The sequence below is a fragment of the Seriola lalandi genome, unplaced genomic scaffold, assembly GCF_002814215.2.
Source record: "Seriola lalandi dorsalis isolate HSWRI2012SDOR001 ecotype SW California unplaced genomic scaffold, Sedor1 jcf7180002054301, whole genome shotgun sequence".
Lineage (NCBI taxonomy): Eukaryota > Metazoa > Chordata > Actinopteri > Carangiformes > Carangidae > Seriola > Seriola lalandi.
In genome coordinates, this window is record NW_019524854.1 from 197,647 (window position 1) to 220,868 (window position 23,222).

General features: G+C 39.2%; 2 protein-coding genes and 2 non-coding genes across 7 annotated transcripts in view; 1 reads left to right on the plus strand and 3 right to left on the minus strand.

Annotated features, from left to right (window-relative positions):
• Window positions 1-300: 300 nt before the first annotated feature.
• rps3a (ribosomal protein S3A) lies at window positions 301-4,134 on the minus strand. Its single transcript, XM_023406311.2, has 6 exons — window positions 4,015-4,134; window positions 3,220-3,323; window positions 2,636-2,823; window positions 1,224-1,432; window positions 831-940; window positions 301-469 (listed from the first exon to the last, which is right to left on the minus strand). Exons 1-6 carry the CDS (start codon window positions 4,074-4,076, stop codon window positions 342-344), a joined length of 801 nt encoding a protein of 266 aa, XP_023262079.1. The 5' UTR covers window positions 4,077-4,134; the 3' UTR covers window positions 301-341.
• On the minus strand, window positions 692-760 carry LOC111655067 (small nucleolar RNA SNORD73). The gene has a single exon (XR_002760782.1). It is a non-coding gene; the product is annotated as a small nucleolar RNA SNORD73 (small nucleolar RNA).
• Window positions 2,921-2,989, minus strand: LOC111655066 (small nucleolar RNA SNORD73). Its single transcript, XR_002760781.1, has one exon. It is a non-coding gene; the product is annotated as a small nucleolar RNA SNORD73 (small nucleolar RNA).
• A 3,956-nt stretch (window positions 4,135-8,090) lies between the features above and the next one.
• Window positions 8,091-23,222, plus strand: part of lrba (LPS-responsive vesicle trafficking, beach and anchor containing) — a 179,846-nt gene continuing 164,714 nt past the window's right edge. For all 4 annotated transcript variants that reach the window (XM_023406305.2, XM_023406306.2, XM_087174014.1 and 1 more), the window contains exon 1: window positions 8,091-8,978. In XM_023406305.2, the coding sequence (XP_023262073.1) occupies window positions 8,793-8,978 (186 nt within the window). In that variant the 5' untranslated portion in view covers window positions 8,091-8,792. The remainder of the gene's footprint in view (window positions 8,979-23,222) is intronic.

The following is a 23,222-nucleotide window of genomic DNA, read 5'->3' on the forward strand; positions in this document are numbered from 1 at the left end:
CTCTAATGCAAATACCGCCTGTTCCATTAACATTACATGTAGATTATGTATTGACTGTGCTCACATGGACTAGTATTGAGTAAATGAACAACTGTGTAATGTAATGAAGCACAACTTTGAACTTGATTGTTTCATTGCTTGTGCAGGTTGTTGTCCAGCCCCTGTACATACAGTACCAGTCAAAAGTTTCAACACTTTCCCATTCAGGTCAAAGTGTGTCCAAACTTCTGACTGGTACTCTGTTCAAAATGTATTAGTTCAATTACTGCTACACACAAAAATAGAAGACAGTACAGTCCATTGGTCATTTACATTTTTTATTAAATCTGTCAGGGTGGTTTTTAGACTGTCTCCTGGATGGGGGGCTCGTAGCCGTCAGCCCTCTCCACCTTGGCTCCAGCGTCGTCACCAGATGCCTTTGCAGCACCGCCGGCACCGCCCTCACCATGGAGCTCCATCAGTTTGCCCACTGTAATAGAAGACAAGAAGCTTTTAACCCAGGCTCATAAATAATAGTTCAGGAGGTCACTGGCAATTAGGAAGCTAGATGTTTTAAATTAAAATCAGTGATATTTCATCCCTCACACAATTCAACCTCATCAGGTCACTCAAAGTCAAAAGATCACTCAAAGTCAAAAGATCAGTCCCAAGCATGTTCTCTCACTAAAACACAGTATTTTGTCATGAAGGGAACATCAGATGATCTCAATGGATAGTAATCATGTGATCATATGGGACCGAAACAGTGTCATCATGTGCTCCCACAAGTAGGAAAAAAAACAAAACAAAAGTCACAGGGTGCCCTGTGTCAGTGCTGTTCAATCACTTACACTCAAACTTGGGCTTCTTAAGCATCTTGACCTTGCGGACGTAGACGTCGTGTAGGGGGTAGATGGACTGGCAGGCCTTCTCAATGTCCTTACCAACGCTGTCTGGGATCCTGTAACATGACAATACACAACAACTGAGCTTTTTCAGAGATGACAAGTCTCCATGAACTGGCATTTTTACATGACCATCTCCTGACAGTTAACTTTTTGCACATCTTTGGATCTTTTGAATTATCAGCAAGATTATCAGCATCTGCCATCTATTTACAACTCAGAATCCAACAGATGTAGCTTTATTGCAATTACATCAACATTGGCAGAGGCTTTTCCTGAACATGCAAAAGAAATCATTTACAATTCATTCAGGGGCAGGATTAACTGTACATGACTTACAGCTTGTTAACAACTTCCTTCAGGTCGTTGGTCTGAACCTCACGGGTCATGATCTCCATCATCTTCTTGCGGATCTGGCGGACCTGCTGGTGCTGGGCATAGGAGGTCTTTCTGATCTGGTTGGTGCGCTTCTTTGTGAAACCCACGCAGAACAGACGCAGAAGGTAGCCGTCGGTGGTCTTCACGTCCACATGGGCTTCTATCATGGTCTGAGAGCAAAGAAAAGATCCATACCAATTAGACTTCAAGTTAAATCTCATTCATTTCTGTGTGTTAAGTTACTAAAGGATGAATAACAGTTTCTGGCCAAAATCACAATGACTATGCAAGCTATTCTTCCAGTAATTAAAAGTACATCTGACCTTTTTACCCAAGTACCCAAAAAAAAAAATCTTCAAACACCAACATAACTTTACTGTTCTTCCACATTCATGGAGCCCAATTATAAAATAGCCTGTGTGTCAGGATTATAAAAAAAATTCAACCCAAAACTCAAACCAAAACAAGTCTTTTGGCTGCACTGTGTCTATTAAAAAAAGCTGTCTGTCAAGACTTTCCATGCAACTTCTGTGTTCTCATCCTACATCACTACTGAAAAAAGATGCACAACGTGAAGTCTAACTGAAGCCCTGTAACTTTGCTTCTGAAGAACTCACATGAATCTTACTGTTCATGTTTCATGAAGATTTCACTTCACTGTCAACTATGCTTCGGGGATAAAGATTCATTAGGTCTGGGAATGCAGAGTACATTGCAACCACCTGTTAAACAATGGTCACATGTATTGAGGATTTATTGCACTTGGTGAACTCAAAGTTATCTCATGATAAAAATCACAGCTTCCCTTTAAATTCCACACACTAGACAGAAGTAACCAAAACAATGTGGTTTGACCCATTCCCTAAAATTATTGAATTCCATTACACACTACAAATTAATGACCACTCAATGGCACGCAAATATAGTTTTTATGCTTTTCTTCCCACAAGCTAAATTAACCATCTATGCTCTTCTCTAGCAATGTCCCATGAGTAACATTCAGAAGCTCTTCAGTATTGGATTTTCACTATTGTGTAGTATAAGTGTCAAATTGATGCACTTCATGATCACCTTAATTAGACACAGAACTGCAATTCCCATCAGATGTTCCCAGACGATCCAAAAATTCAGACCCATCATAATCCCACTTGTACACAAATCACTGTTCCTAAAAACCAGACTTTTCAATAAAAATGTAATGGTGGAAAATAAATCAAGCTGTAAACAGTATTTAACATCTAAGTTTTGAGAACCAACATTTTCAAATATGTATTAATTAAGCATCGTTGCTGAAACTGAACTTGTTGAACACATTGACCACAGTCAAATGTTCAGTAGGATAACAGTGCTTTTCACAAAACCATGATCATTACCTGCCACTTCTTAACCATTGAGCACATTTTGTCACGGGTCAGATCCATGCCGTGGAAATTGGTGAGGCAGTTCTTCCCCTGAACGTCTTCAGTGATGAGCTTGAACTTACGGAAGGCGACCTCATCGTTCTGCAGGTCAGCGAGGCTCACCTCGAACACACGTCCCTTCAGACCATCAGAGGCGATTCCTGGATGTTTGGAAAACAAAAGTTAAGCACAAACACAAGCACTAGAAGGACTGAAAGTAATGACAATCTCTGGAATCAGTGGAAACGTAGAAATGGGAGAATCAGTTAATCTCATAAGTAATCAGCAACCATCATTTGGGACCGAAATACTTTATCATGAATTCCCATCTCATCACCACCACCAGGTATTCAGACACACAAGCAACTCTAAAAATATTCTTTAGTAATAATGACAGGACAATTTAAAGTCTTGTTAATTTTACTACAAATAGTCTCATTCATCCTGTCCATCACATAGAGCTTTTCTGTACTCAATGACAGCCTGATGTACAGAACACAGTAGTATGCAATAACACATGTACCTATATAAAAATCTTTCGGGCAATGAAGACTTACTGGTTCCCTGAGTCCTGGTGACCAAGGTCTTGCCAAGATTGCGGATGTTGAACATAGCTGGTGCCTTGACATCATACCAGTCCTTCTTGGAGAAAGGGTCCACACTGCACAAGATTGAAAAGTAAATTAATTACACAGATATAACAGTGAACTAACCAGCACAGCATCTTTCACATCATGGATGGGGGTGTACAGGCGGCCTGTGAGCAGGACTAAGGCAGGCAGGAGTGACATGCTTAACCAGTTAGCTCGCTGCGAAAGAAACTGCTTCGGTTAGCAGAACATTGAAGGTTAGCCTTTATCATTCCCCACACCACCATGTCTACCGATTTGCTAAATGACTTCACTAAACAATCCAGACAATCAGGTTGTTCGTAGTATAATTTATCAATTGGCTAACTGAAGTTGGGACTGCCATATTGATGGGTAAGCTTAGCTAAATCCATGCTAACATTTGGTAGCCTTTGGCAAATAACGTTACACTCTCTAACTGTGGAGGACAACTCGCACAACCCTACATACTTTATTTACGTACACCTAGAATCCTCCAGAGGAAATATACAAGTCTGACTAAATCAGCCTAATTATGGCAAAGTGCTTCAGCTCAGAGTAGAATGGACGCAGCATGGTATGGGTTACATCCATCGGCACAGAGGCCGGCGACGACGAGACTAGCACCGGCCCTGTAACATCTATCTAAAATCGGCTCCATCCTTCACATTTTATATACCAAAGTAACACTGGCGAAAAGCGCAAAGCTTGCTTCGTATAACCATGTGTGAATTTGCTACTTACATCTTCTTTTTGGCACCTTTTTTGCCGCCTTTGGTCAGCCTCTTATTCTTGCCGACTGCCATGTTGGCTACAGGGAGTGAAAGAGGAGGAAATAGGTAATCGCGCGAGAATTAAAGAGAGACCGAGGTCGTGAGATTTGTTTATCTCGCGAGCCCTTGTAGTGTTTCTTTTTTGGCGCCTCCTACTGGTGAAACTAATGCTCGGATAATATCATGTGCCTCAGAAGTAACTGCTTACATGTTAAATAAACTGTCGTGGTGTCTGTGTCTTGTGTGTGCAAGGAGTTTGACTCTGATTCTTGGTGACTCTAAATGACTTCTTACACAATATAAACAGTAGGCTACTAGTAACAATGTCCAGGAAGCTACACATGGACATACATGTACAGTAAGCCTACAAAGGCTATATATGGCTGCACAGAGATGTCAGTAACAGTAGGTTGATGTATAGGCTACATCTGAGTTTTAGATTAATATAAATGTGATTTGTAAAATTATTTTAAAAATTTTGATAAGGGCAATAATTTGTTGCCTGATTGGTTCTAAATTCTTTCTTCAACGTCCCTTATCATACAGCCAGAGTCAAATATTTCTTCAGAGACAGAGAACAACATCATGACCTCAACATCATGGTGTCAGCCTGGGATTACATGAAGAGACAGAAGACACTGAGACAATCCACAGAAGAAGTGTGGCAAATTCTCCATGATATTTGGGACGGCCTACCTGCCAAGTGGCATGCAAAACTGTATACATGTGTACCAAGGAGAACTGGTGCTGTTTTAAAGACAAGAGGTGTTCACACCAAATATTGTTTTTTGTCAGTTTACTGCATTTTGTTTGCAAGATAACTGATAAACTAAAAATAACCTTGTCAATATGTTTTTAAGTCTTCTTCATGTTAAAGCCCTTTTTCACAAGTGCGTCAAAACTTTTGCACAGTGCTATATAGCTATGATATAATCCAATATACTGTATTTTGTGAGTGGCAAACTGACCGAACATGATGTTACATCCAGAATTAATGAATGAATGTTTGCACAAAAAACTACCTAAGAACATATGCAGTTACACAGGTGAATCAGTACATGACAGCCACTGATTTGTGTTTGGAAATCAATTAATATGAAAAAAATTTAAAAAGCATTTGTCTCTCTCAGTTTCTGCATCTCTAACTGAAAAACAGGTCAGTTTTATATTATTATATATTATGCAGTTGTGATTAAAATTTACAATTACTGTAGATATTCAGTTCCATATCAAATTCAAACTGTTACAACTTTTATTTGCTTTTGTATTATGCACACCAACAATATATGTTGATTCCTACTTTACAACTGGCCTTTTTTAAATCAAAGTAACTGGTAACAATGATATACTTGAATCAAAAAAGAATATTCATCATCCTGGGCCAACCCATCAGGATGAACCAGTCAATAGGTATGTTAACACGTCATGCAGGTGTAGCCTATCATCCACCCACCCTGTTATTGTAACAAAGGGAAGTATTTGTCTGTTGGTAAAACACACTCAGGTGGCAGTTTAGCAGTTACACCTGGCTAAACATGATGCAATAATGCAGTCTGATACAACAGCTGTGCATTTAATCCTCCTTCATGAAGGTTATAATGTTCAGAGTTTGTTGAAACTGTTGAGAAGAGTTGATTCAACTTCATGATAATTTCAGATAATGTGTAAATTAGTGTTGAACTGTCTTGCATTATGCAGAGAGGTGCTTCTGTTATTTAGAGTATCCTCAGTGATATAAATGGCGTGAACAAAATAATAGAAAGACCCCGTCAGTTATGAGACTGTATTAGCTTTAGCTAGGTGTACCTAATAAACAGGCTACTCAGTGTAAAATCAAAGATAAAAAACACACATACTCACATACACACTCACAGTTTTTGTGCACTTAATACAGGTGGACAGTTGTTGATGTAAACACATTCAAATATTTCTATTTAAATAAGTTACAAAAGGCTTAAACACCCAGTGTCTCTATAAACGCAAAAATATTCGGAACATGCAAATCTGAGAGGTGAACACTGTTGCCGCTGAACAGATACAAAAATGCTGCAGCAAAGACAACCTAGTATATATGAGACCTTACAACCAACATAGCATCCAAATGCATAGGGCTACATATAGCATTGCAGCTGTACACTTTTTCAGGGTCTTCTTGTATTCTATGCATTTTTATATTTGCAATTTTCTTTTTATTTCATCTAAATGTCTGCTGTGTCATTTGCACAAACACAGAGACTAAACTGTTGTCTTTAATGACAGGTTTAATCTTTTGGAACTTTCTTTTGACACCATTAATTTACTTTTCTCTGCTTTCAATGCCTTTTAAATGAATCTTGCAAGCTTTAGTCAGACACAGTCTGAAAGTAAAGCCTTTTGCAAGTGCTCACTGTTATTTCTGACACAAGTTATTTGCAGAAATCACAATCATCTGCTTAGAAATTTTCAAACAGGATGGCAGGAAGGGAGCAAAAGATGATGCAGTAAAACTTTGATTTGTGGCTGAAGTTTCATTATCACTATAGAGCCCAGTTAGAAAAATAATAAGGTAAGGGTTGTACTCCATTTAAAGGTCAGTAAAAGCTTCCTTTTTCAAAGCCTTATTTAAAGAAGTCTACATTTGGGCTGCAGTGACCAAGTCTGCTGATTTCAGGTCATTACATCAGAGACAAGGCCTGCATCTCATGGGTGGTGTTGCTGGCTTCCATGACTCCTAGGGTCCCTAAGGGCTCAGCTACTGGGAGGTCATTGGTAACAGTGACGTCAGCTGCCTCTGTGGCAACCACACTCATAGCTGCTGAGCCATATGAAGTCAACAGTTTGAGAGGACAAAGGACAAGACAAATACTTAAAGATGTGGGCATCATTTAATATGTATAGAGCAGGTATATCACTTTCCAGATTGTATTTGATTCAGACTTTCCTTCATGCAGTAATAAACATAGATGACACTAGTGCCTCTCATCCATTCAGCTATGTGAACATCTCACGGGTTGTTGGTGGTGATTTGAAAAGGCAAGCAGTGCAAAGCTGTCACTTTGCTTTAATGCTTGGTTTCCATTGCCTCAGCATGCAGACATCTGTCAATGTGCGGGAATGCTGCAGAGAAACAAAGTTCTACATACATTTCAAACCCCTGCTCTGTGTTTTCTCACAGCATAAAGCTATGTTTGGTGGTTGCTCTACATATTACATTACCTTAAGGAAAAGATACAAGGCTCCCTGTGGGGGTTCATGGTAGGATACAATAATGTACTCGTTTATCATTTATGGAATTTTTGTCATTTGTTATATTCTGAGGTGTGATTTTCAACTACAGTTTAATGATATATATATATATATATTTAAATTTAAATTTAACAAATATCCTAAAAAATAATAAGTTTCTTATTGCAGGGATTCTACAGGAGATGACGGCAATATAATAATATAAAACCAGTATAAAAATGTATTCAGTGACATTATCATAATCATAATATAAAAATATTATTTTATATTATATTATAGAAATATTACTTTATTCTTCGTCAACTATTGCCAAATGCTAAACATTTTGATCAGATTTGTTTTTGGGAAATAATAACAACCAGTTTTTCCATTACAAGATCTTTATCTGCATTTAATTTACAGAATTTGCAGTAGGTTGTACTCTTTATTTTTTATTTGTTTACTTTATTTATGGCTGTAAATTATGACATACAGTAAGTGTATTGCCTAAAAGAGAAGACATTTTAACTGAATTCTAGTGGATTCTGCTTCCTTTATAGAGCAGTGGAAGAAATATTCATGCCTAGAAGTGGTGATACAATATAACAGTGTTCCATTGTAAGTTAAAGCTCTACATTCATAACTTTACTAAAATAAAAGGACATAAGTAAATCCGTAGTCAATCCGGCTACGGTCGCAGTAACTGAATACAACTGTACGCGCATGTTTCTTTTAACTGAATCCTAGTGTGTCGCGCTAGAAAGCCACCTGAGCGGCACACCTGCCACCGAACTGAATAAACCCAGCACCCCACTGCGCATGCTCCACTCACTCAAGGGCTATACTGTCATGGCGGTGGCGAGCTGAAGCTGCCGGGGTAAATCAGGAAGAGAAAGCAGCGCAGCTGGGTCAACGGTATATTTAACCAAGTCTGTGGAGTTCACCGGGGAAGACCAAGCGGACCCGCGTCCCTCTCGACTTCTCCTGGAGCTGCTGGCGGACTTGCCCCCCTCCAGTTTGTGAGTTATTGCTTCTGCCAAGCGCGTTACCTGTCAAGTGTGTGGACTCAGTGACAATAGCAACTTCCAGTGCTGTGCGGAGATATTAAAGTCTCTCTATCCTCGTTTGCACATTTGAGGAGAAAACTGGTTAAGGACGAGCTCTGCTTCACCAGCTTTCCTCCTCGGTACCTGGAGCTCACTTCCATACGGCTTTTAACGGTATTAATCCATCCGCCTGGTATCAAGTTACGGAGCAGGAGAGGAGCAGTTCACTGTGGAGTGAAGCGGTGACATTTCCAGTCTTTCAGCGACTAACAAATTCAATTTGCGCTTTTTTTTTTGCCCACTTTCGATGTTTATTCGCTGAACTGTTTTGGATGGGGAGGGAAACGTTTTGCTTGTGTGCCTGTAGACTGTCAACAACTCAGCTGAAGGGGACATAAGATTCCTCTTTAACCTCCGACATCGGCTACACTGTCACCATTGGAGGTGAACAGGTGCCTTACCTGTGAACGCCACCTGTCCCGTCCTTGCTTCCGTAGCAATGGCTAGCGAGGAGACAGCGGGCGCTGCGCAGCCAGGTGATGGAAAGGACGGGAGATCAGGCGCCATGGCGCTCAACCCCGGAGTGCCTATCAGGGGGATAAGGATGAAATTCGCCGTGCTGGCTGGCCTGGTGGAAGTTGGGGAAGTTTCCAACCGAGACATTGTGGAGACTGTGTTCAACCTGGTAAGCTGATTAAGAGAGCTCAGAATAGGCCTTAGATAGCACTGTCACGGTGGCGTACTGACAGTGACATGTAAACGTTTGGACAAGTCTGACATCATTCACATTTGCATAAAAAGGCACTGATGGGAAAAAAAAGAAAAATAGGTGGGCTACTTTAGCACCAGTTGTATTTTATATTGAGTGAATGCTGAGCGGCCCACATTGGAAACTGCAACGAGTCATACGCTAAATTACTTCTCTCTGGTTGCCCTTATTATCCTTACACGACACAGTATATTCTTATTTATTGTGCTACAGGGGCTGAGTTCCTCAGCAGACTTTAAGTGCAGAAACTACTCTTTTGCCCTTGTTTAGGCTTAAATAATTAAAATACACATTCTCTCTCATTGGGCTCATTTATTTCCTCTTATTGTCTTTTTTGATCTCTACATACTCTATATAACATTTTATTAAAAACAAACCTCAGTTTTTAATTGAATCAGACGTGATGACCAATGTGAGACTCTTCATGGCATAGAAGCTGTTGCAGCTAATCAGTCAAGTGCTTTTTTTGATGTACCATATCCAGGTCAATCATAATGTATGTCTGTGTGTGTGTGTGTGTGTGTGCGCGCATGTGTGCGTGCCTTATCTGTCTACTACCTGTTCGCCACCCTAAAACCCTTATCCAGCTTTGTCTGACTGCAGCGCTGATAGTCCTTTGGCTGCCAGAGTTATGAAATGATTTTGCTGCACCTGCGAGTGAATGAATGAAACTACACGTAAGAAGGAAGTTTAGTGTGAAGGAGAGAGCACGCTCAGCTAGAGTTTGGCTGGTTAGAGGGAGGAGAGGTGAATGTGAAACCTGCAAAACTGCTTTGTCACAGTGGCAACACAATGGTGTCCTTTTTAGAAATGGAGACTCATCCTCCATGTCAGTAGTCTTGGAGTTAACTCCCAACACCAACCCCCACAGTGCAGGCAAGTGAATTGAAGTAGTAGAGACACTTCTTCTCATGTCATGAAGTAGTAGCACCATTACATACAAAACTATTCCATCACCCACCAGTGTGACAACCACCAGGTTGTCAAAAAAGCAAACACAGATGTAGATTTTCACTGCAGCTACTATCTTTTTTTCTGTTCTGAAATGTTAACGCAAATATTTGTTTTTAGTATAGCAGACAATGTTATGTAGGTCTGCAACTAACAGCCCTACATAATCATTTGGTTTATAAAATATTAGAAAATGTTGGGGGAAAAAAAGCCTATGACAAGTTCCCAGAGCACAAGATGCCATCACATGACATCACTTCAGATTGTCTGCAAAGATAATTAGTTTATTAGCAAAGACAAAGAGAAGAAGCAAAGCCTCACAGTAATCAGTATTTATATTTTGCTTGAAAATTGTCACAATTCTCTAACAACTAATTGATTAATTGACTAATAATTTCAGCTGTTTCTCAGTGACTTGGTTCCTCAGAAATGTTTATGGCATAGTACTGAGCAAGATGATGCTCATTAGTACATAATGCCAGGAATTTCAACTGTAAGGGCAGAGTGTCAACTTTGTGAGTGGCTCATGTTTGTTAAATGTATATTTCTTGTTTTATAGAAATGTATACTTTTTTTTTTTTTACTGTTTTAATAAGAGGTACATATTGAATGTAATAGTTTTATCTCTGTTATTATAAATGAGAGACAGAGAAACATGTGACTGTAGCAAACGTGAAAAGAAATATCACAGGGTGGTATTGTTTTCAGATGCAAAATCCATCTAGAGAAAGCACAAAGAAAACACACAATAAAACATGTACTTATTGGTATAAGTGCATGTTTTATTGTGTGTTTTCTTTAGTCTGGAAAAAGTAATTGCTATTTCACTGAAATGAGCTGGAGAGACAGGGAGGCACATGTTTTGACAGAAATATCAGAGTGCAGCTCTGCATGTGTCCCTGGGACACCCATGTTTAGCGTGGTCAGCGTCATTTTAGAGCTTTGAGCGATGGCACCATGCATTTCATTATGCTTACCACCCTCAACACACATTCTGTCATGCCCTTCACATCCGCTGCTCACCCTCCACTTGGGCGATAATCTGATTTATCATAAAGGCCAGAGTCTATGTCATTTGCAGGCTCACTGCATGAGTCCTACACTGTATTTGGTTAAATGCAAAATGTTTTTCTCAAGGGTTTTACCTAAAAGAAAAAAAAAAAGTGTGACCTAGAACAGCGGTTGTGATGACTTGTGACAAAGGGGCTGGAGTTATAAACACCAGGATTTACTTGTTTTAAATAAAGCAGCTGATTGTGGTGGCTTTGTTTTTGCCTGGAGTCAGGATGTTACTAAAGAGGGAAGAAGAGTGTATCTCCTATCTGTAGTCAAAGGACTGGTCCCCCGTACTATACTGTGGGTTTTTTTCCTCTCTCTTGGTACATGTGGTCCACGCTAGCTGGATACAAGGTACTACGCTGTATCAGATAAAAGTGAAAGTAAAGTTGAGTATGTTCAGAATGTTCAGCAGTTGAAACCATATTACACCTCCTCTTTATAATAACTAACTGCTGTTTTTGATTGAGAAATATTAATATGTCTGTGTAGTATCCAAAACCCACAATCATTCATAAAGTGTAGTTAGAGACTTTCTTATATTCTACTGCTGAGAAGTGTTGGTTGTCTTGTCATGGTTTGTGGAGTCTTACCCGTCTTGGTCGACAAGCTCAGTCTGTTTATTATTTAATACATTTTTTTATGCATGGAAACCAAGCATAAGCCAAGTAATATCACACTTTTTTTTCAGACTGACTCATGTAAACAGCAGGTTTGAATGCAGCCTCCCTCAGTAAGTGTAGAATCTTTGCTGTAGATGATGGCAGATTTCGGGTTTAACCTGGTTATCGCCCCAGACAAGCCTGAAATAGTCCATCCACACAGGTGATGTCACTCATGTTGCCTGATTAGCCCTTGTCTCAGGCCTGTGGCTGTGTATAAATGACCAAGCATACAGGCTCAATCAACCAGAGTAATTGAAAACACCTGTGTGGGTTTGATCTAAGGTTTTATTGGTCACAGAATTCATCACAGTTATTGTCAGTAAAAACATTTAGTGAAAACAATATTCTTCAAAACACAGATTTTTGAACGGCATCGAGGAATATATTTTACACTGAATTGAAACACTAATAATAATGTGAAAGGACTACTCCGAATTCTGCTGACAGTGAGTGCCCTACTACAGAGCTCTATGCAGCTTTCTATCACTCTCGTTGTTTATTTTGTGGCATGAAAATATACTCCAAAACATACGGGTTCAGATAAAACACTTGGCAGCAGCTTCCAGCCCACAAGATCACACAAACTGATGATAGGGTATGCTTGTTGCACTGCACAAAGGGAATGGTGAACAAATGTAGCAAGCCTCAGAAACCATCGGAGACCTATTTCTGGCTACCTGTCAAATGTGAAGTCCAATGGTCACTGGTGTTTTGGCCCTAGTGAGGTGTGCCAGCTCTTGAGAAAAATATCTGGGTCTTTTGGGCTTGGTAAATGTTTTACTTTCTTCACCAGTCGCTTGTTTACTTCATCTTTTTAAAGACGGTAGTACAATCAGTGTGTGTGGGTCCCTGTGCTTTGGTTGCCCACAGTGTTACAGGAAGTAACATTGTTTTGGTTTTCTTGGTCTGGCTAACTAAAACAATATGCTGAAAGCTGCAAGTAGCTGCAACGTGGGGTGTTAATTCTCAGTTGGCTTGTCTGCAACAAACGCTACTGACTGATGTATCCGTATACTCTGATGTCACTCGACTGAGAACAGTTAGCAGACAGACAATATTGAAAGTACATGTTTGTGCAAAGATAATTTGCAGAGTTTATACATAATAACACATAATACTTATATAGGATAAATGGATGAGGCAGAAAGAAAGATTTGAACTTTACAAAATTAGTGTAGCCTCTTTGAAGTTTATGATCCTGTTTTAGGACACCTCAGAGGGCAATATCACTGTTAAAACATGGCCACTTAAAAAAAGAAATAAATGCAAGTGTCCTTATGATGATCCTGTAACTATGAAATGAAAATATGAAAGAATGGATGTCTGCTAAACTTAAAAAGGCCTCTCATGGGACAGTAAAGGTATTCTGAACAGACTCTGCAATATCATTTGCCCATGAGATCTGTTTCTCTGTCAGCTCATGCTATATAGTGTTATAATACAAGGAAGGCTGCTAGCCTGTTTTCGTAGTGATGTTTGACAATTTCTGGCCTCTGTTATATAGGCAACATGTTCTAAAATCTGTTATGCACCTAAGTGTCAAGCAGCAATTTCACTTTAACTTGGACTCTTTGGCAGTACAGTGCAACCCTGCTCTCCTCAGAGCGGAGCACAGGGTCTTGTACGGCTCGGTAAACCATTAACCAATGAAAAGGTCTGTGAGGAAGAGCTGGCCTGAGCCTGGTCACAGTGACACGAGAGATGGGTGTGGTGTGGTTGCTAGCTTTGTGGACAGCAGTGGAAACCACGGGTATCTTTGCACATGGTTGTGTTTATGTTATTGTTTATTTCCCTTGAAACATTACATTAATGTACTATTGGTTTCCTTGTGATATCTACTGCAAGGAATGTCAAAGACAGAAAGTGTGGAACTAAGGGCAAATACTAGTTTAACTCAGTGACGTGTATTTTGCAAGGATTTATTTCCATTTATCTCCATTTTGAGGACTAAAAATTCATCTGTCACATCCCAGTGCCTCAGAGAACAAAGTGATTCTGTTCTCTCTCAAGACTCTTAGACAAACAAGTCTTATGCTTTTTTGAATGTAAATAATCATGGCAATCCAATTTAATGCCTGAAATCATTGTGTTAGAACAGGCTTCATATTTTCCAATGTTAAATACCTAATTTTGTCTTCTTTCATTTTTGCCACTGAACACATACGTTGTACTTAAATTGCCAACCTAAAGACAATTTATTAAATGTATATTAGCCTCTAGCTATAGATTGAAAGTCCTCTTATGTTTCTGCTCTTTAAATATTTCATATTATGTGCCTGTATTTAGTTTCCTCTGTGAGGGGCAACTACAGAAAAAGTAGACACCTTTCTTGGCTCTAGTTTTTTATTTTAGCTTTCTTTAGTTCTATTTATGTCAAAGTGAAAATTTGGTGTCATTCTTTTTGTTCAGTATTATTTTAAGGTGTCATTCTTTGTCTTTGTGTGTTGCAACATGCACAGCATCTGTTTGATGGTGTGTTGGTGTCCACTTTATATTCTGTCGTACTGATGTTGACACAGAAGATCCTCCTTTGAGATTGACTGTCATAAGTGAAATTAATTGTTCTAAGCTGCATCTTTACTGTGTTTTTTTTTAATTTTTTTTTAAATAGTCTACTCAGTATCTTCTTTATTACTCACCGCTGCAGGGAAGAATCATGCAAAGTAGCTCTGGAATTTGTAATGTATCAGGTTTTGATATTGTGAAATTGATATTATCAGATGCAGGCTATTTTTGCCTTTAATAACTAGGAGCTAAGGATGGCCACATTTAGATTGTGAGATAATTTAGAAAACCCTGAGTTTAATACAGCTAATCTAGACCTTTGCTATTTTAACGACTTCAAAGATCATATTTTCCCACTAGTTTTTGTGTTTTGGAAGAACTGACCTTTTGATTCTTTATCAATGCTGTTTCCTCCACCATCCTCCTACATAAAGAAAACAGTAATGAGTACGAATTTTGAGAGATTTGAATGTAGTACTTTAAAATGTGGCCCATCAAACCAGTAATCACTAACATGACATTAAAATTAGGATCCCGAGGATCAAGATGGCAGCGCCTTGTAATTCCTTGCCCTGCATATGATGTAAACAGGAATGCAGCAAACGCACAAACTCTCCCTTCATTTGCACACATTCGAACACAAGTGTCAGGGGAGTGAGGGCAATCCTTGTCCTCTCTCCAGGCATGCTTTGCCCTCTCTGGCAGTAACAAAGAGCCCTCTAATCTGACACATGAATGAAACCCTATCTGCTTCTCTCTGCTATCTGTCGCATCAGCCCAATTCCACGGTCACACCTTTTCCCTCTTTCTCAACTGTAGCTAAAAGCTGTTTGAAACACTTGAGGGCTGTTATCTGAATAAGCATGACCTAACTCTGTTTATAGTCCTGAGTATGATTAGTTTTATTTTCCACATCACCCTCAGCGCTTGTGAAGTCCGTAAGTGACCTTCTAATTTCCCTAAACAAAAGAGGGCATTTTTGTGGCCATTACTCCATTTTGACTGTAACGTCTTGTTGACAGTCATAGCAGTTAAATCAACACAATGAGCGTCTTAAGGCTGAGCACACATTTGACCATCCAGCATGTTGTTTAGCTGTTACTGGCTTTGAACTGTCAGAACTGGGATGTCTGTTTTTTTGTTTACCTACACTGTGTGTCATTATTTAGCCCCTGAGCAGATCAGGTAATGCACCCATCATGCCTCATCACCTGCTGCGTGCTCACAAACAGACAGATGGCCTTGGGATTCAAAGATGTTTGAGAGAGATGTGCCATCTGAGGGGCTAGGATGTGTTGTATAACACAAATTAAAAAAGATAATTGTATGAGAACTCTTGAGTTACAGTTAGAAAAGTGAAATGTCTCTGGGATGGTATTTTTTCCTAATTCAGCAAAAACTTTGATGTGACTTGTTAGCACTGTTGTGAACAGCCCATATTGCAGAATGTTTATTTTCACGTCTTTCTTTGGACAAAGTGGTTGTGAAAATTTGTTCCATATGGCAATTTAGTGGTTAACTACTTCCAGGGTTATTTGTTGTTTCCTCCTAATTGTGATAAGACATATGGACAACTGAGTTGATGCAGGGTTAAAGTTATTTTGTGCTGGCTGTCACAGAATTGTGACACTCGGCACAGAAAAATCAATTACAGTCATTGTTTAGACATGTTTCAGCTCAGTGAGCTTGATTCTAATTATAAATTTGCTTGAATTTTAAGGACTTATTTGTAGACTAATTGGGTTTTTGTATACAGTTAGTAAACGTGGCTAGAATACATTTTCCATCAGACATTTTCAAAAGTGTTAGTATATGGAATATATATATTCTCAGGGCACAAACCTTGTGTCATTTAAATAGTTTTTTATATCTGTGGCTTTGTATCAGCTTCATTAGCTTTCAAAGAGTGGTATCCCTCCACCTAGAGCAGGAACCACTCTCCATTCAAGCCACTAAACTTGTAAACCTGGTTTAATAGCTGAGAGTTTAGTGAAAGATTAACCAGTTACAAATTATTTCTCTGCATCTGCGATTGCTGCAGTGCAGTTTCAGGAAACAGGACCATAATGTGGTCTACTTCTTGGCCCACATCTCTCCTCTTATTGTTTTTTCTATAAACAGTGCCAGCTCACAAAGGCATTTAACAGAATGCTACTGGTTGTGTTGGAGGAAGCTGGGAACAGGAACTGTTGGTGGAGACTCAAAGACCAACAGCCTGATAATTAAACTCTACCCCTGAGTCAGCCACAGGGGCAGTGAGAAACTACACTTTCCTGTCTCTTCTGTATCTAGACCAGTGACATGCAGTGAGTTTTAGAGATAGAAAAGCAGAGCCAAGAGCCTCAATATCGTGTCTCAAACCCTAACCCTGGTGTCTCGAACCCTACACCTTGACAGAACAGAAAGGAAAAGCTATTAGTATGAAAAACTAATAAGCAAAAAAGAATTAAAAGGCTTGCGTATTATGTTACATGGTTAACTGTTCTGCAGCAAAAGCTGCTGCACAGTACACCCTAACTCCCTGTTGTCACACAACTTGCATCAAGTTATGATAAATCACAGTCTAATTTGCCTGTTTACTTGCTACTGCCACCTCTTAATAAGTTTTTTCTGCTTCAGAGGATAGGTCATTTTCTCATGCGCAAGTACAGTTTCCACATGCATCTGTGTATACTCGTGAGCAATATCATAACTGATGTCACAACAGTGGACGCTGAGTCAAGGGCAGCTTGACGAGCACGCATGTATGTAGCTAACTATAGCTAGTCACCCATCAAAGAGTCCAGTTTTATCCACAATGCGCATCTGAAAACTTATCTGAAAAAATATGTCGCTCCCCCCTCTGCTTGACAAGCCCCAGACTGTCAATGGGACACGGCCATGCCCATGAAAATGACATGAAATGATAGATGCAGCAGCTGGCAGTCAACCTAGCTTCCAGAGACAATAGTCTGGTGCGGCCACAAGAGGATAGTAAATAAGTTGATCGTCTCCTCTTCGGCATGACTGACTGTCTGTTTTTAGCTTTAACTGGTCAAGCACTGCTTGCCTTGCTTGTCCTGACGGCACACCACTGATGACTAATACTGTACCATTCAGAGAACAGCTACGGTCAGTTCACCTAAATAATATAAACAAAAAACAAACCAATTTCTTTATTTAAAATCTAGGCAAATATGTTGGGACTGATAATCTTGACACCTGGGCAAATAAAACACAAAGCTCAGTTTTAATATTGCCAGAAGTAAATTAAAAAAAATAGTTTGGGTGCTCACTTTCTTTTATCTTACACGGAATAAAACAGTTTTAATAATAAATGTTTTTAGGGTCTCACAAGGGACATCCTGAGCACAGAATAGGCTTTATGACTGCACTGAGCAGATTTCCATTGTTTGGCAACACAAAGACAGTAAGAACTCCACTTCTTGTGCTTGCTGGCTGTCAGAGGGGTGAAGTGATGTAAGCTGTTTTTAGCAATGTTTAGTGAGTAAAACTTTTGTCTTTTATACATTTAGATTTTTCACCCGCTGTGTACGGAGAAAAAAATTTCCCGTAAGAATGGAGAAACGTGGAGTTTCAGAGACTGAATGTTCTTCTCTGCAGCAGCATCGTTTGGACTTTTTGTTTTGACATGGCTTTAGCTTTATGTGTACACACACACACATACACACACATAAATTACACCTCAGTGGGCTTTTACATGATCTATTTGACCTTGGCCATGAAGGTCATTGTTATTGCTGAAGTAAAGGTTATGTGCATTCAGTGAATATAAGATGTGCCTTGGATGATCACGCACACATCATGCAAACACTGTTGACATGTTGGGACACTATAGCAGAGCTTTTGGCTAAAAAGGAAGTGGTATTAACCTCCTGGCCCTCTAGCTTCTCTTCACAGTGGGGGGTGTAATGATATGCTAATACTGCTTGCGTGTTCGCCAAGTTTCACTGTGAGATGCAGAAAAAAGGTGTGAATATTCAAACATAATAAGAGATGCTGCTCCTTTTTTGTGAGAGAAATATTATGGTGAAGCCTTGGGCTGTTGCCCCACCTTCACCCCTGTGGTGAAGATTCCTCAAGGGAAAACACAAAGCCTAAATCTCAACACATGTTTTTCCTCTCCTGTGTTTTGTAGCACCATATTCTGCTTCTTTCTTGTCTATAGGCAAATTGATTAAGAGTGTTTATCTGTTTAAGGCACATCTGTAAATGTTACATGAAGATGGATCTTAATTGTAGGTGTCTTGTGAGGATGAAATGGCTTTTATAGATTTTTAGTGATACCTTTTGACAGTCTCGCACATAGCATGTCATTTTTGCATTATGCAGTATGGCCCAATTAATTTAAAAGGAAACCACATTATATTGCTGTAATAGCTGTGTTTTTTCAATGAGTGTGCTATACTTTCCCCCTGCTTTAATACCTTCAACTGACTACTCTGCCATTTGCTCATGTAAATCCAATTGTGTTTAACAGCTCTTTACAATATGCATTTAACATGATATGTGAGAGTCAGTTGAGTAACATGCCCAAGATCCATTTGCACCCAAGAACACAGCAACGTCATTGTGAGCTCATACAACTGGCTCACATACGGTCATGAGTATCTTGGCACCTGCCTGCGATCTGGGAAGAAATCTGGGCATTAGAGGTCTAAGGTGCCATTATGTGCAATAGGTTTCACAAAGGCACAGAGTAGATGTATTATTTGCCCACTATGCTCTACACACTGTGCCATGATATGATTTCATGGATACATGGTGGTAGTGGTGGTGATTTCCAACTATGTTTCACCGCAATCAAATCAACCTTGTGCAACCGGGCTGTTGCTGAATACTGACACAATGGTGACCATTTAGGAGTTGTTTGTTGTTGCTTGTAAGCAAATGCTCTAGTTGCAGACCAGCTTGTAGCCAATTCCTCTGTAGTAGTCATGGGATAGACTGCATGATTCTGCTCTACTGAAGGCATCATCTGCTTTCCTCTAGCCTCAATTATGTGGTAATATAGTTAAAATCAAAATTTAGCTGTGCACATTACTCAGCTATGTTTGTGTGATAGAACGAACATGACGAAATTGAGTTCTGTTCAGGTGAAACTGCGCCCTTTTGATTGCATGCATTTATGCAGGCTTTAACCTGTGGTGTGAAAGTGTCTGCGCAACCTGCAATTTTAGAAGTGTGACTGTGCAAGCCTGTAGGAGTCCAAATGGCAAACACAAAACTGAGCGTATTGAATGATGGCTTGGATTAGGTGTTGACAGATAGATGGCCATGGACCAGATCTGGCCTTCAAACCAAAGTGTTTGGCCCACATGTAATCTGATATTTTGCTTAGCGTGCTACGTCAAAGCTTGTGGGCATGTTTCAGAAATGTCATGAAAGTATAACAGTGTAAATATAAAGCTAGCAAACTGTCACAGTGCCATACTGTGTATTGTCTGAGGCTGTTTAATAGGCCACACTATGAACAGTGCATGGTGCTGAACTGAGGTCTAATGATCTACCAGATAGATATCAAAATGAAAAATAAAATCACCTTATTTTGATTTGATTAGGAGTTGATTTGCTGGCTTTAACAGTAGCTTAGTGAAACTGATGACCCAATTATTTGATCTGAACCCTGTCCCTCCTGTGTCTATATGACAGGGCCATACTGTTGGTCTAACGTGAGCTGCTCCACAGACCAGTAGTTACACTGAAGCCATGGCAAGAAGGATTAAAACATTAATCAAACAATCAAAAACCTTTTTGAAATTAATTCTATTAACAAACAAATGAAAACTACTCAGACAGATGAACATGGAGGCCTGTGACGTCATTGCACTTCTAAATCTGTGCTGGCCCTCCAGTGAGCAGAGCTGAGAGAGCTGGCCCTTGGCCGAACCCGACTGTCGACCCCGAGATGGTTTGTCTACCCTTGACCTGCTTTCACACTCTCTTCATCAGCAACTCATCTGTTGCCAAGGTCTGGCACACATCCTGTAGGGAATACAAGCTACACATAAGAGATGCAGCCCATAAATAACAACTGCAAAATCAATTGTAAGACAGTTATTACAGCTGAAGAATTTCAGGGTTCTGTCGTGGCAGCTTGGACAGGATTTTGGACCCAATATGTTTCTTTTGACACATCAACCGGATTTTTGTAGACTTGATAAGATATCTTTCCTCTCAATCTATCGTAGCCGTGGTCATCGCTGCCTCTCCAAACTGTTCTTTATCTTACATTATTACAGACTGTAATATTTTTTTAATTTCTTCCCTTTTTTCCCACTAGTAAAACTTTCTTATCAATCTTTGCCTTGCACCAAAACCACTATCTGCTCTACTGCAATGTCTCAGTGGCTCACAAACCACAGCAGGAAACTTACCACTTCTTTAGTGCCATGAAATTGCTGTTATATCAGCCACTTAAACAGTAATTGATTCCAAATTTACTCAGTAGTGTCCTTTTATTTCTTCTTCTACTGCCACAGCTGTTTAACAGCCTTGATGTAATACATTAACTGGCTAGGTCAAATAAAGTAAACTTGCACAGTGAAGGCTTTCCAAGTCAAATTACTCTAATACAGCCTTCACACAATGTCTTCTTTAAGCTTATTTTATGCACAAATAGAAGTAAGTTTGACTTCCTTTGAAAAATGGTTCGACTGCATTTTCTTGAAGTACCAGGCTGTACTTGAGGAGGAGGAGGAGAATGTTTTGAAGCATAAATTAATGAACTTGTCAAGTATAAGAGTGAGTTTAAGGCAACGCAATCCACACCCAGATCATCCTTTTTCCTTGAAAAGCAAAGGCTAAAGGTGGGGAAATGATCTTATATGTTTGTGTGCTGTGTATTTCAGCTTTCTCATACTGTTAAATTGATATTGAGGTCAACATTAAATTGTTAGCAGTGGGGCAGATTATGTTAAAGCTTTTTGTAAAGTGTATGTCTCTTGTGATATTTCTCTTTAATATTCTTACCGAGTAATTTAGTAACCGTTCCTCACATCGTAGGTAACAGAGAGAGATACATCTTATCTGCAGTGTGATGATCTGTGAGTAACCTTTAGAGAAGGGAACAGCTGTTTGTCGAGGCTTAAAACTACAAACTGTCAAACCACAAACTTAACTCTGTGTTTTAATCACATCCAGCCATCAATGTCAGAGACGCTGACACATTTTGGATGAAGAGCAACCACATATCAAGATGTTTGATCCGACAGTATTTTAATATGACAAATATTCTCTGAGCAGACATAAAATCAAAGAATGTTAAAATAATAGAATTCCTGATCTAATCTGTCACTAACAATAAATTATCAGTGTGGGGATGCAGCAGTTGTTTTCTTTACTGAGTTGCTTCCAATTATTGATCCATCATTTAATTGATAAAATGCTAAAAAAACAACAACAAATGTCCATGTCAAGTTATTAGAGCTGAAAGTGATTGGATTGTATTGTCCATTTTGTCAGACCAATGGTTAAAAAGTTATTCAATTTTATATTAATCTCCTCTCATTTGAGAGACTGGGACCAGCCTATATTTGGGGGGGTAATTAATTATTTGCCATTAATTATGTTACTATTGATGCAACTACACACTGTATGAAAGAACCAACTTTGCATCCTAATACACAGGATGTGATGTTACTCGTTCTGCCATGATCTATGTCAAACATACATCCAGGAGTCCTTTTGAGATGTCAAAAGAATGATGCAGTAACCCATAAACAGTGACTGTCAAGACATCAGGCCACGCCATCAAACATCTACAGGACCATCGGACAGGCAGAACCTGGGCACAAACCACTGAAAGTAAATGTTAAAAGGTCATGTGTGTTCATGCTGGTACATCACTGGGGTTATCAATTTGGCATCTTACATCACGGATGTTTCATTGAATTAAGCCCAAATCATCAAGGTTCAACAGTTAGTTTTGACATCCCAGAGGCAACTGTCTCCATATCTATAACATCCAGCAACATGGCCATGGCTTTGTGTCTTGCTTCTTTTTGAAATACCAGGCTGGAGTCTTTGCATGTTTAGTAGTATCACTCAGTATATACTTTACTGGTGCTCACTCATTTCACACAAAATCACACTTGTGTGCTCAAAATAATTCACTGGGAGGAAGTATACTGGCATCAGCACTCAGTGCTGTGATCAATGGCAGTCAAGAATTTTAAGATGGACAGAGGAAGCTGTAGTGACACAGCAAACCACAGGAAGCAGGTTTGAGTGGAACTACGATGTTGGGATATGCTGCAGACAGATTCCAGATTCTCCATTCAGAGTTTCCTTCAGGAAATAGCTGAGCTAAGCAGATCCTGAAAATCGTTTGTCCCATGATCAGTTTATTCAGTAGATAAGTTTAGATATGTAACATTTGCTGTGTGAAATGGTTACATTTTCCCTGAAGGTTTATTTTTTTATGATGTTAGAGGAGGTGGTTCAGGCTAAGTGGCCCACCTCTGTGATAAAACACTGAGAAATTCTGTCATTTGGGTATTTTGAATTTATGACTAATATTGCATGGCTTTATGAATATATTACTTTAGTAAAATCTTAGATTAAAAACAAAAGAATGTTTAATGATATCAATACATTTCATAGTTTTATATTTATGTAGTCATCTTGAAAATGAGATGGTGTTTGTCAAGAGGTTTATCCTGAAGCATCATAAATTTGAGCAATATGTAAAAACAGGAGTTCATAAAACTTAAATAGCTATCTTTCCTTATGACTGATATTTTCATATCTATTATTTTTCCATTTAAGTCATATACTGTATATGAATTGTATAATAATATGTCTCACAGCTCATGCTTTGCATTAGGTTTGAAGCTACATATGAACATCTTTCATGTCTTGAGCCTTCACCGCCCATGACTTCTTGCTGTCATAATAAGTAGTAATAATAAGAGTAGCCTACAGATTTCTTAGATCAGCGGGTCATTGGTATCACATTAAGGATCTCATACTGTTGACTGTT

Coding starts and splice junctions, on each gene's coding strand:
- rps3a (XM_023406311.2), bottom strand. CDS start 4,076: ATGGCAGTCGGCAAGAATAAGAGGCTGACCAAAGGCGGCAAAAAAGGT. Junction 941..1,223: donor AAGGAAGTTGTTAACAAGCT/GTAAGTCATGTA, acceptor GTCATGTTACAG/GATCCCAGACAGCGTTGGTA. Junction 470..830: donor TAAGAAGCCCAAGTTTGAGT/GTAAGTGATTGA, acceptor CTTCTATTACAG/TGGGCAAACTGATGGAGCTC.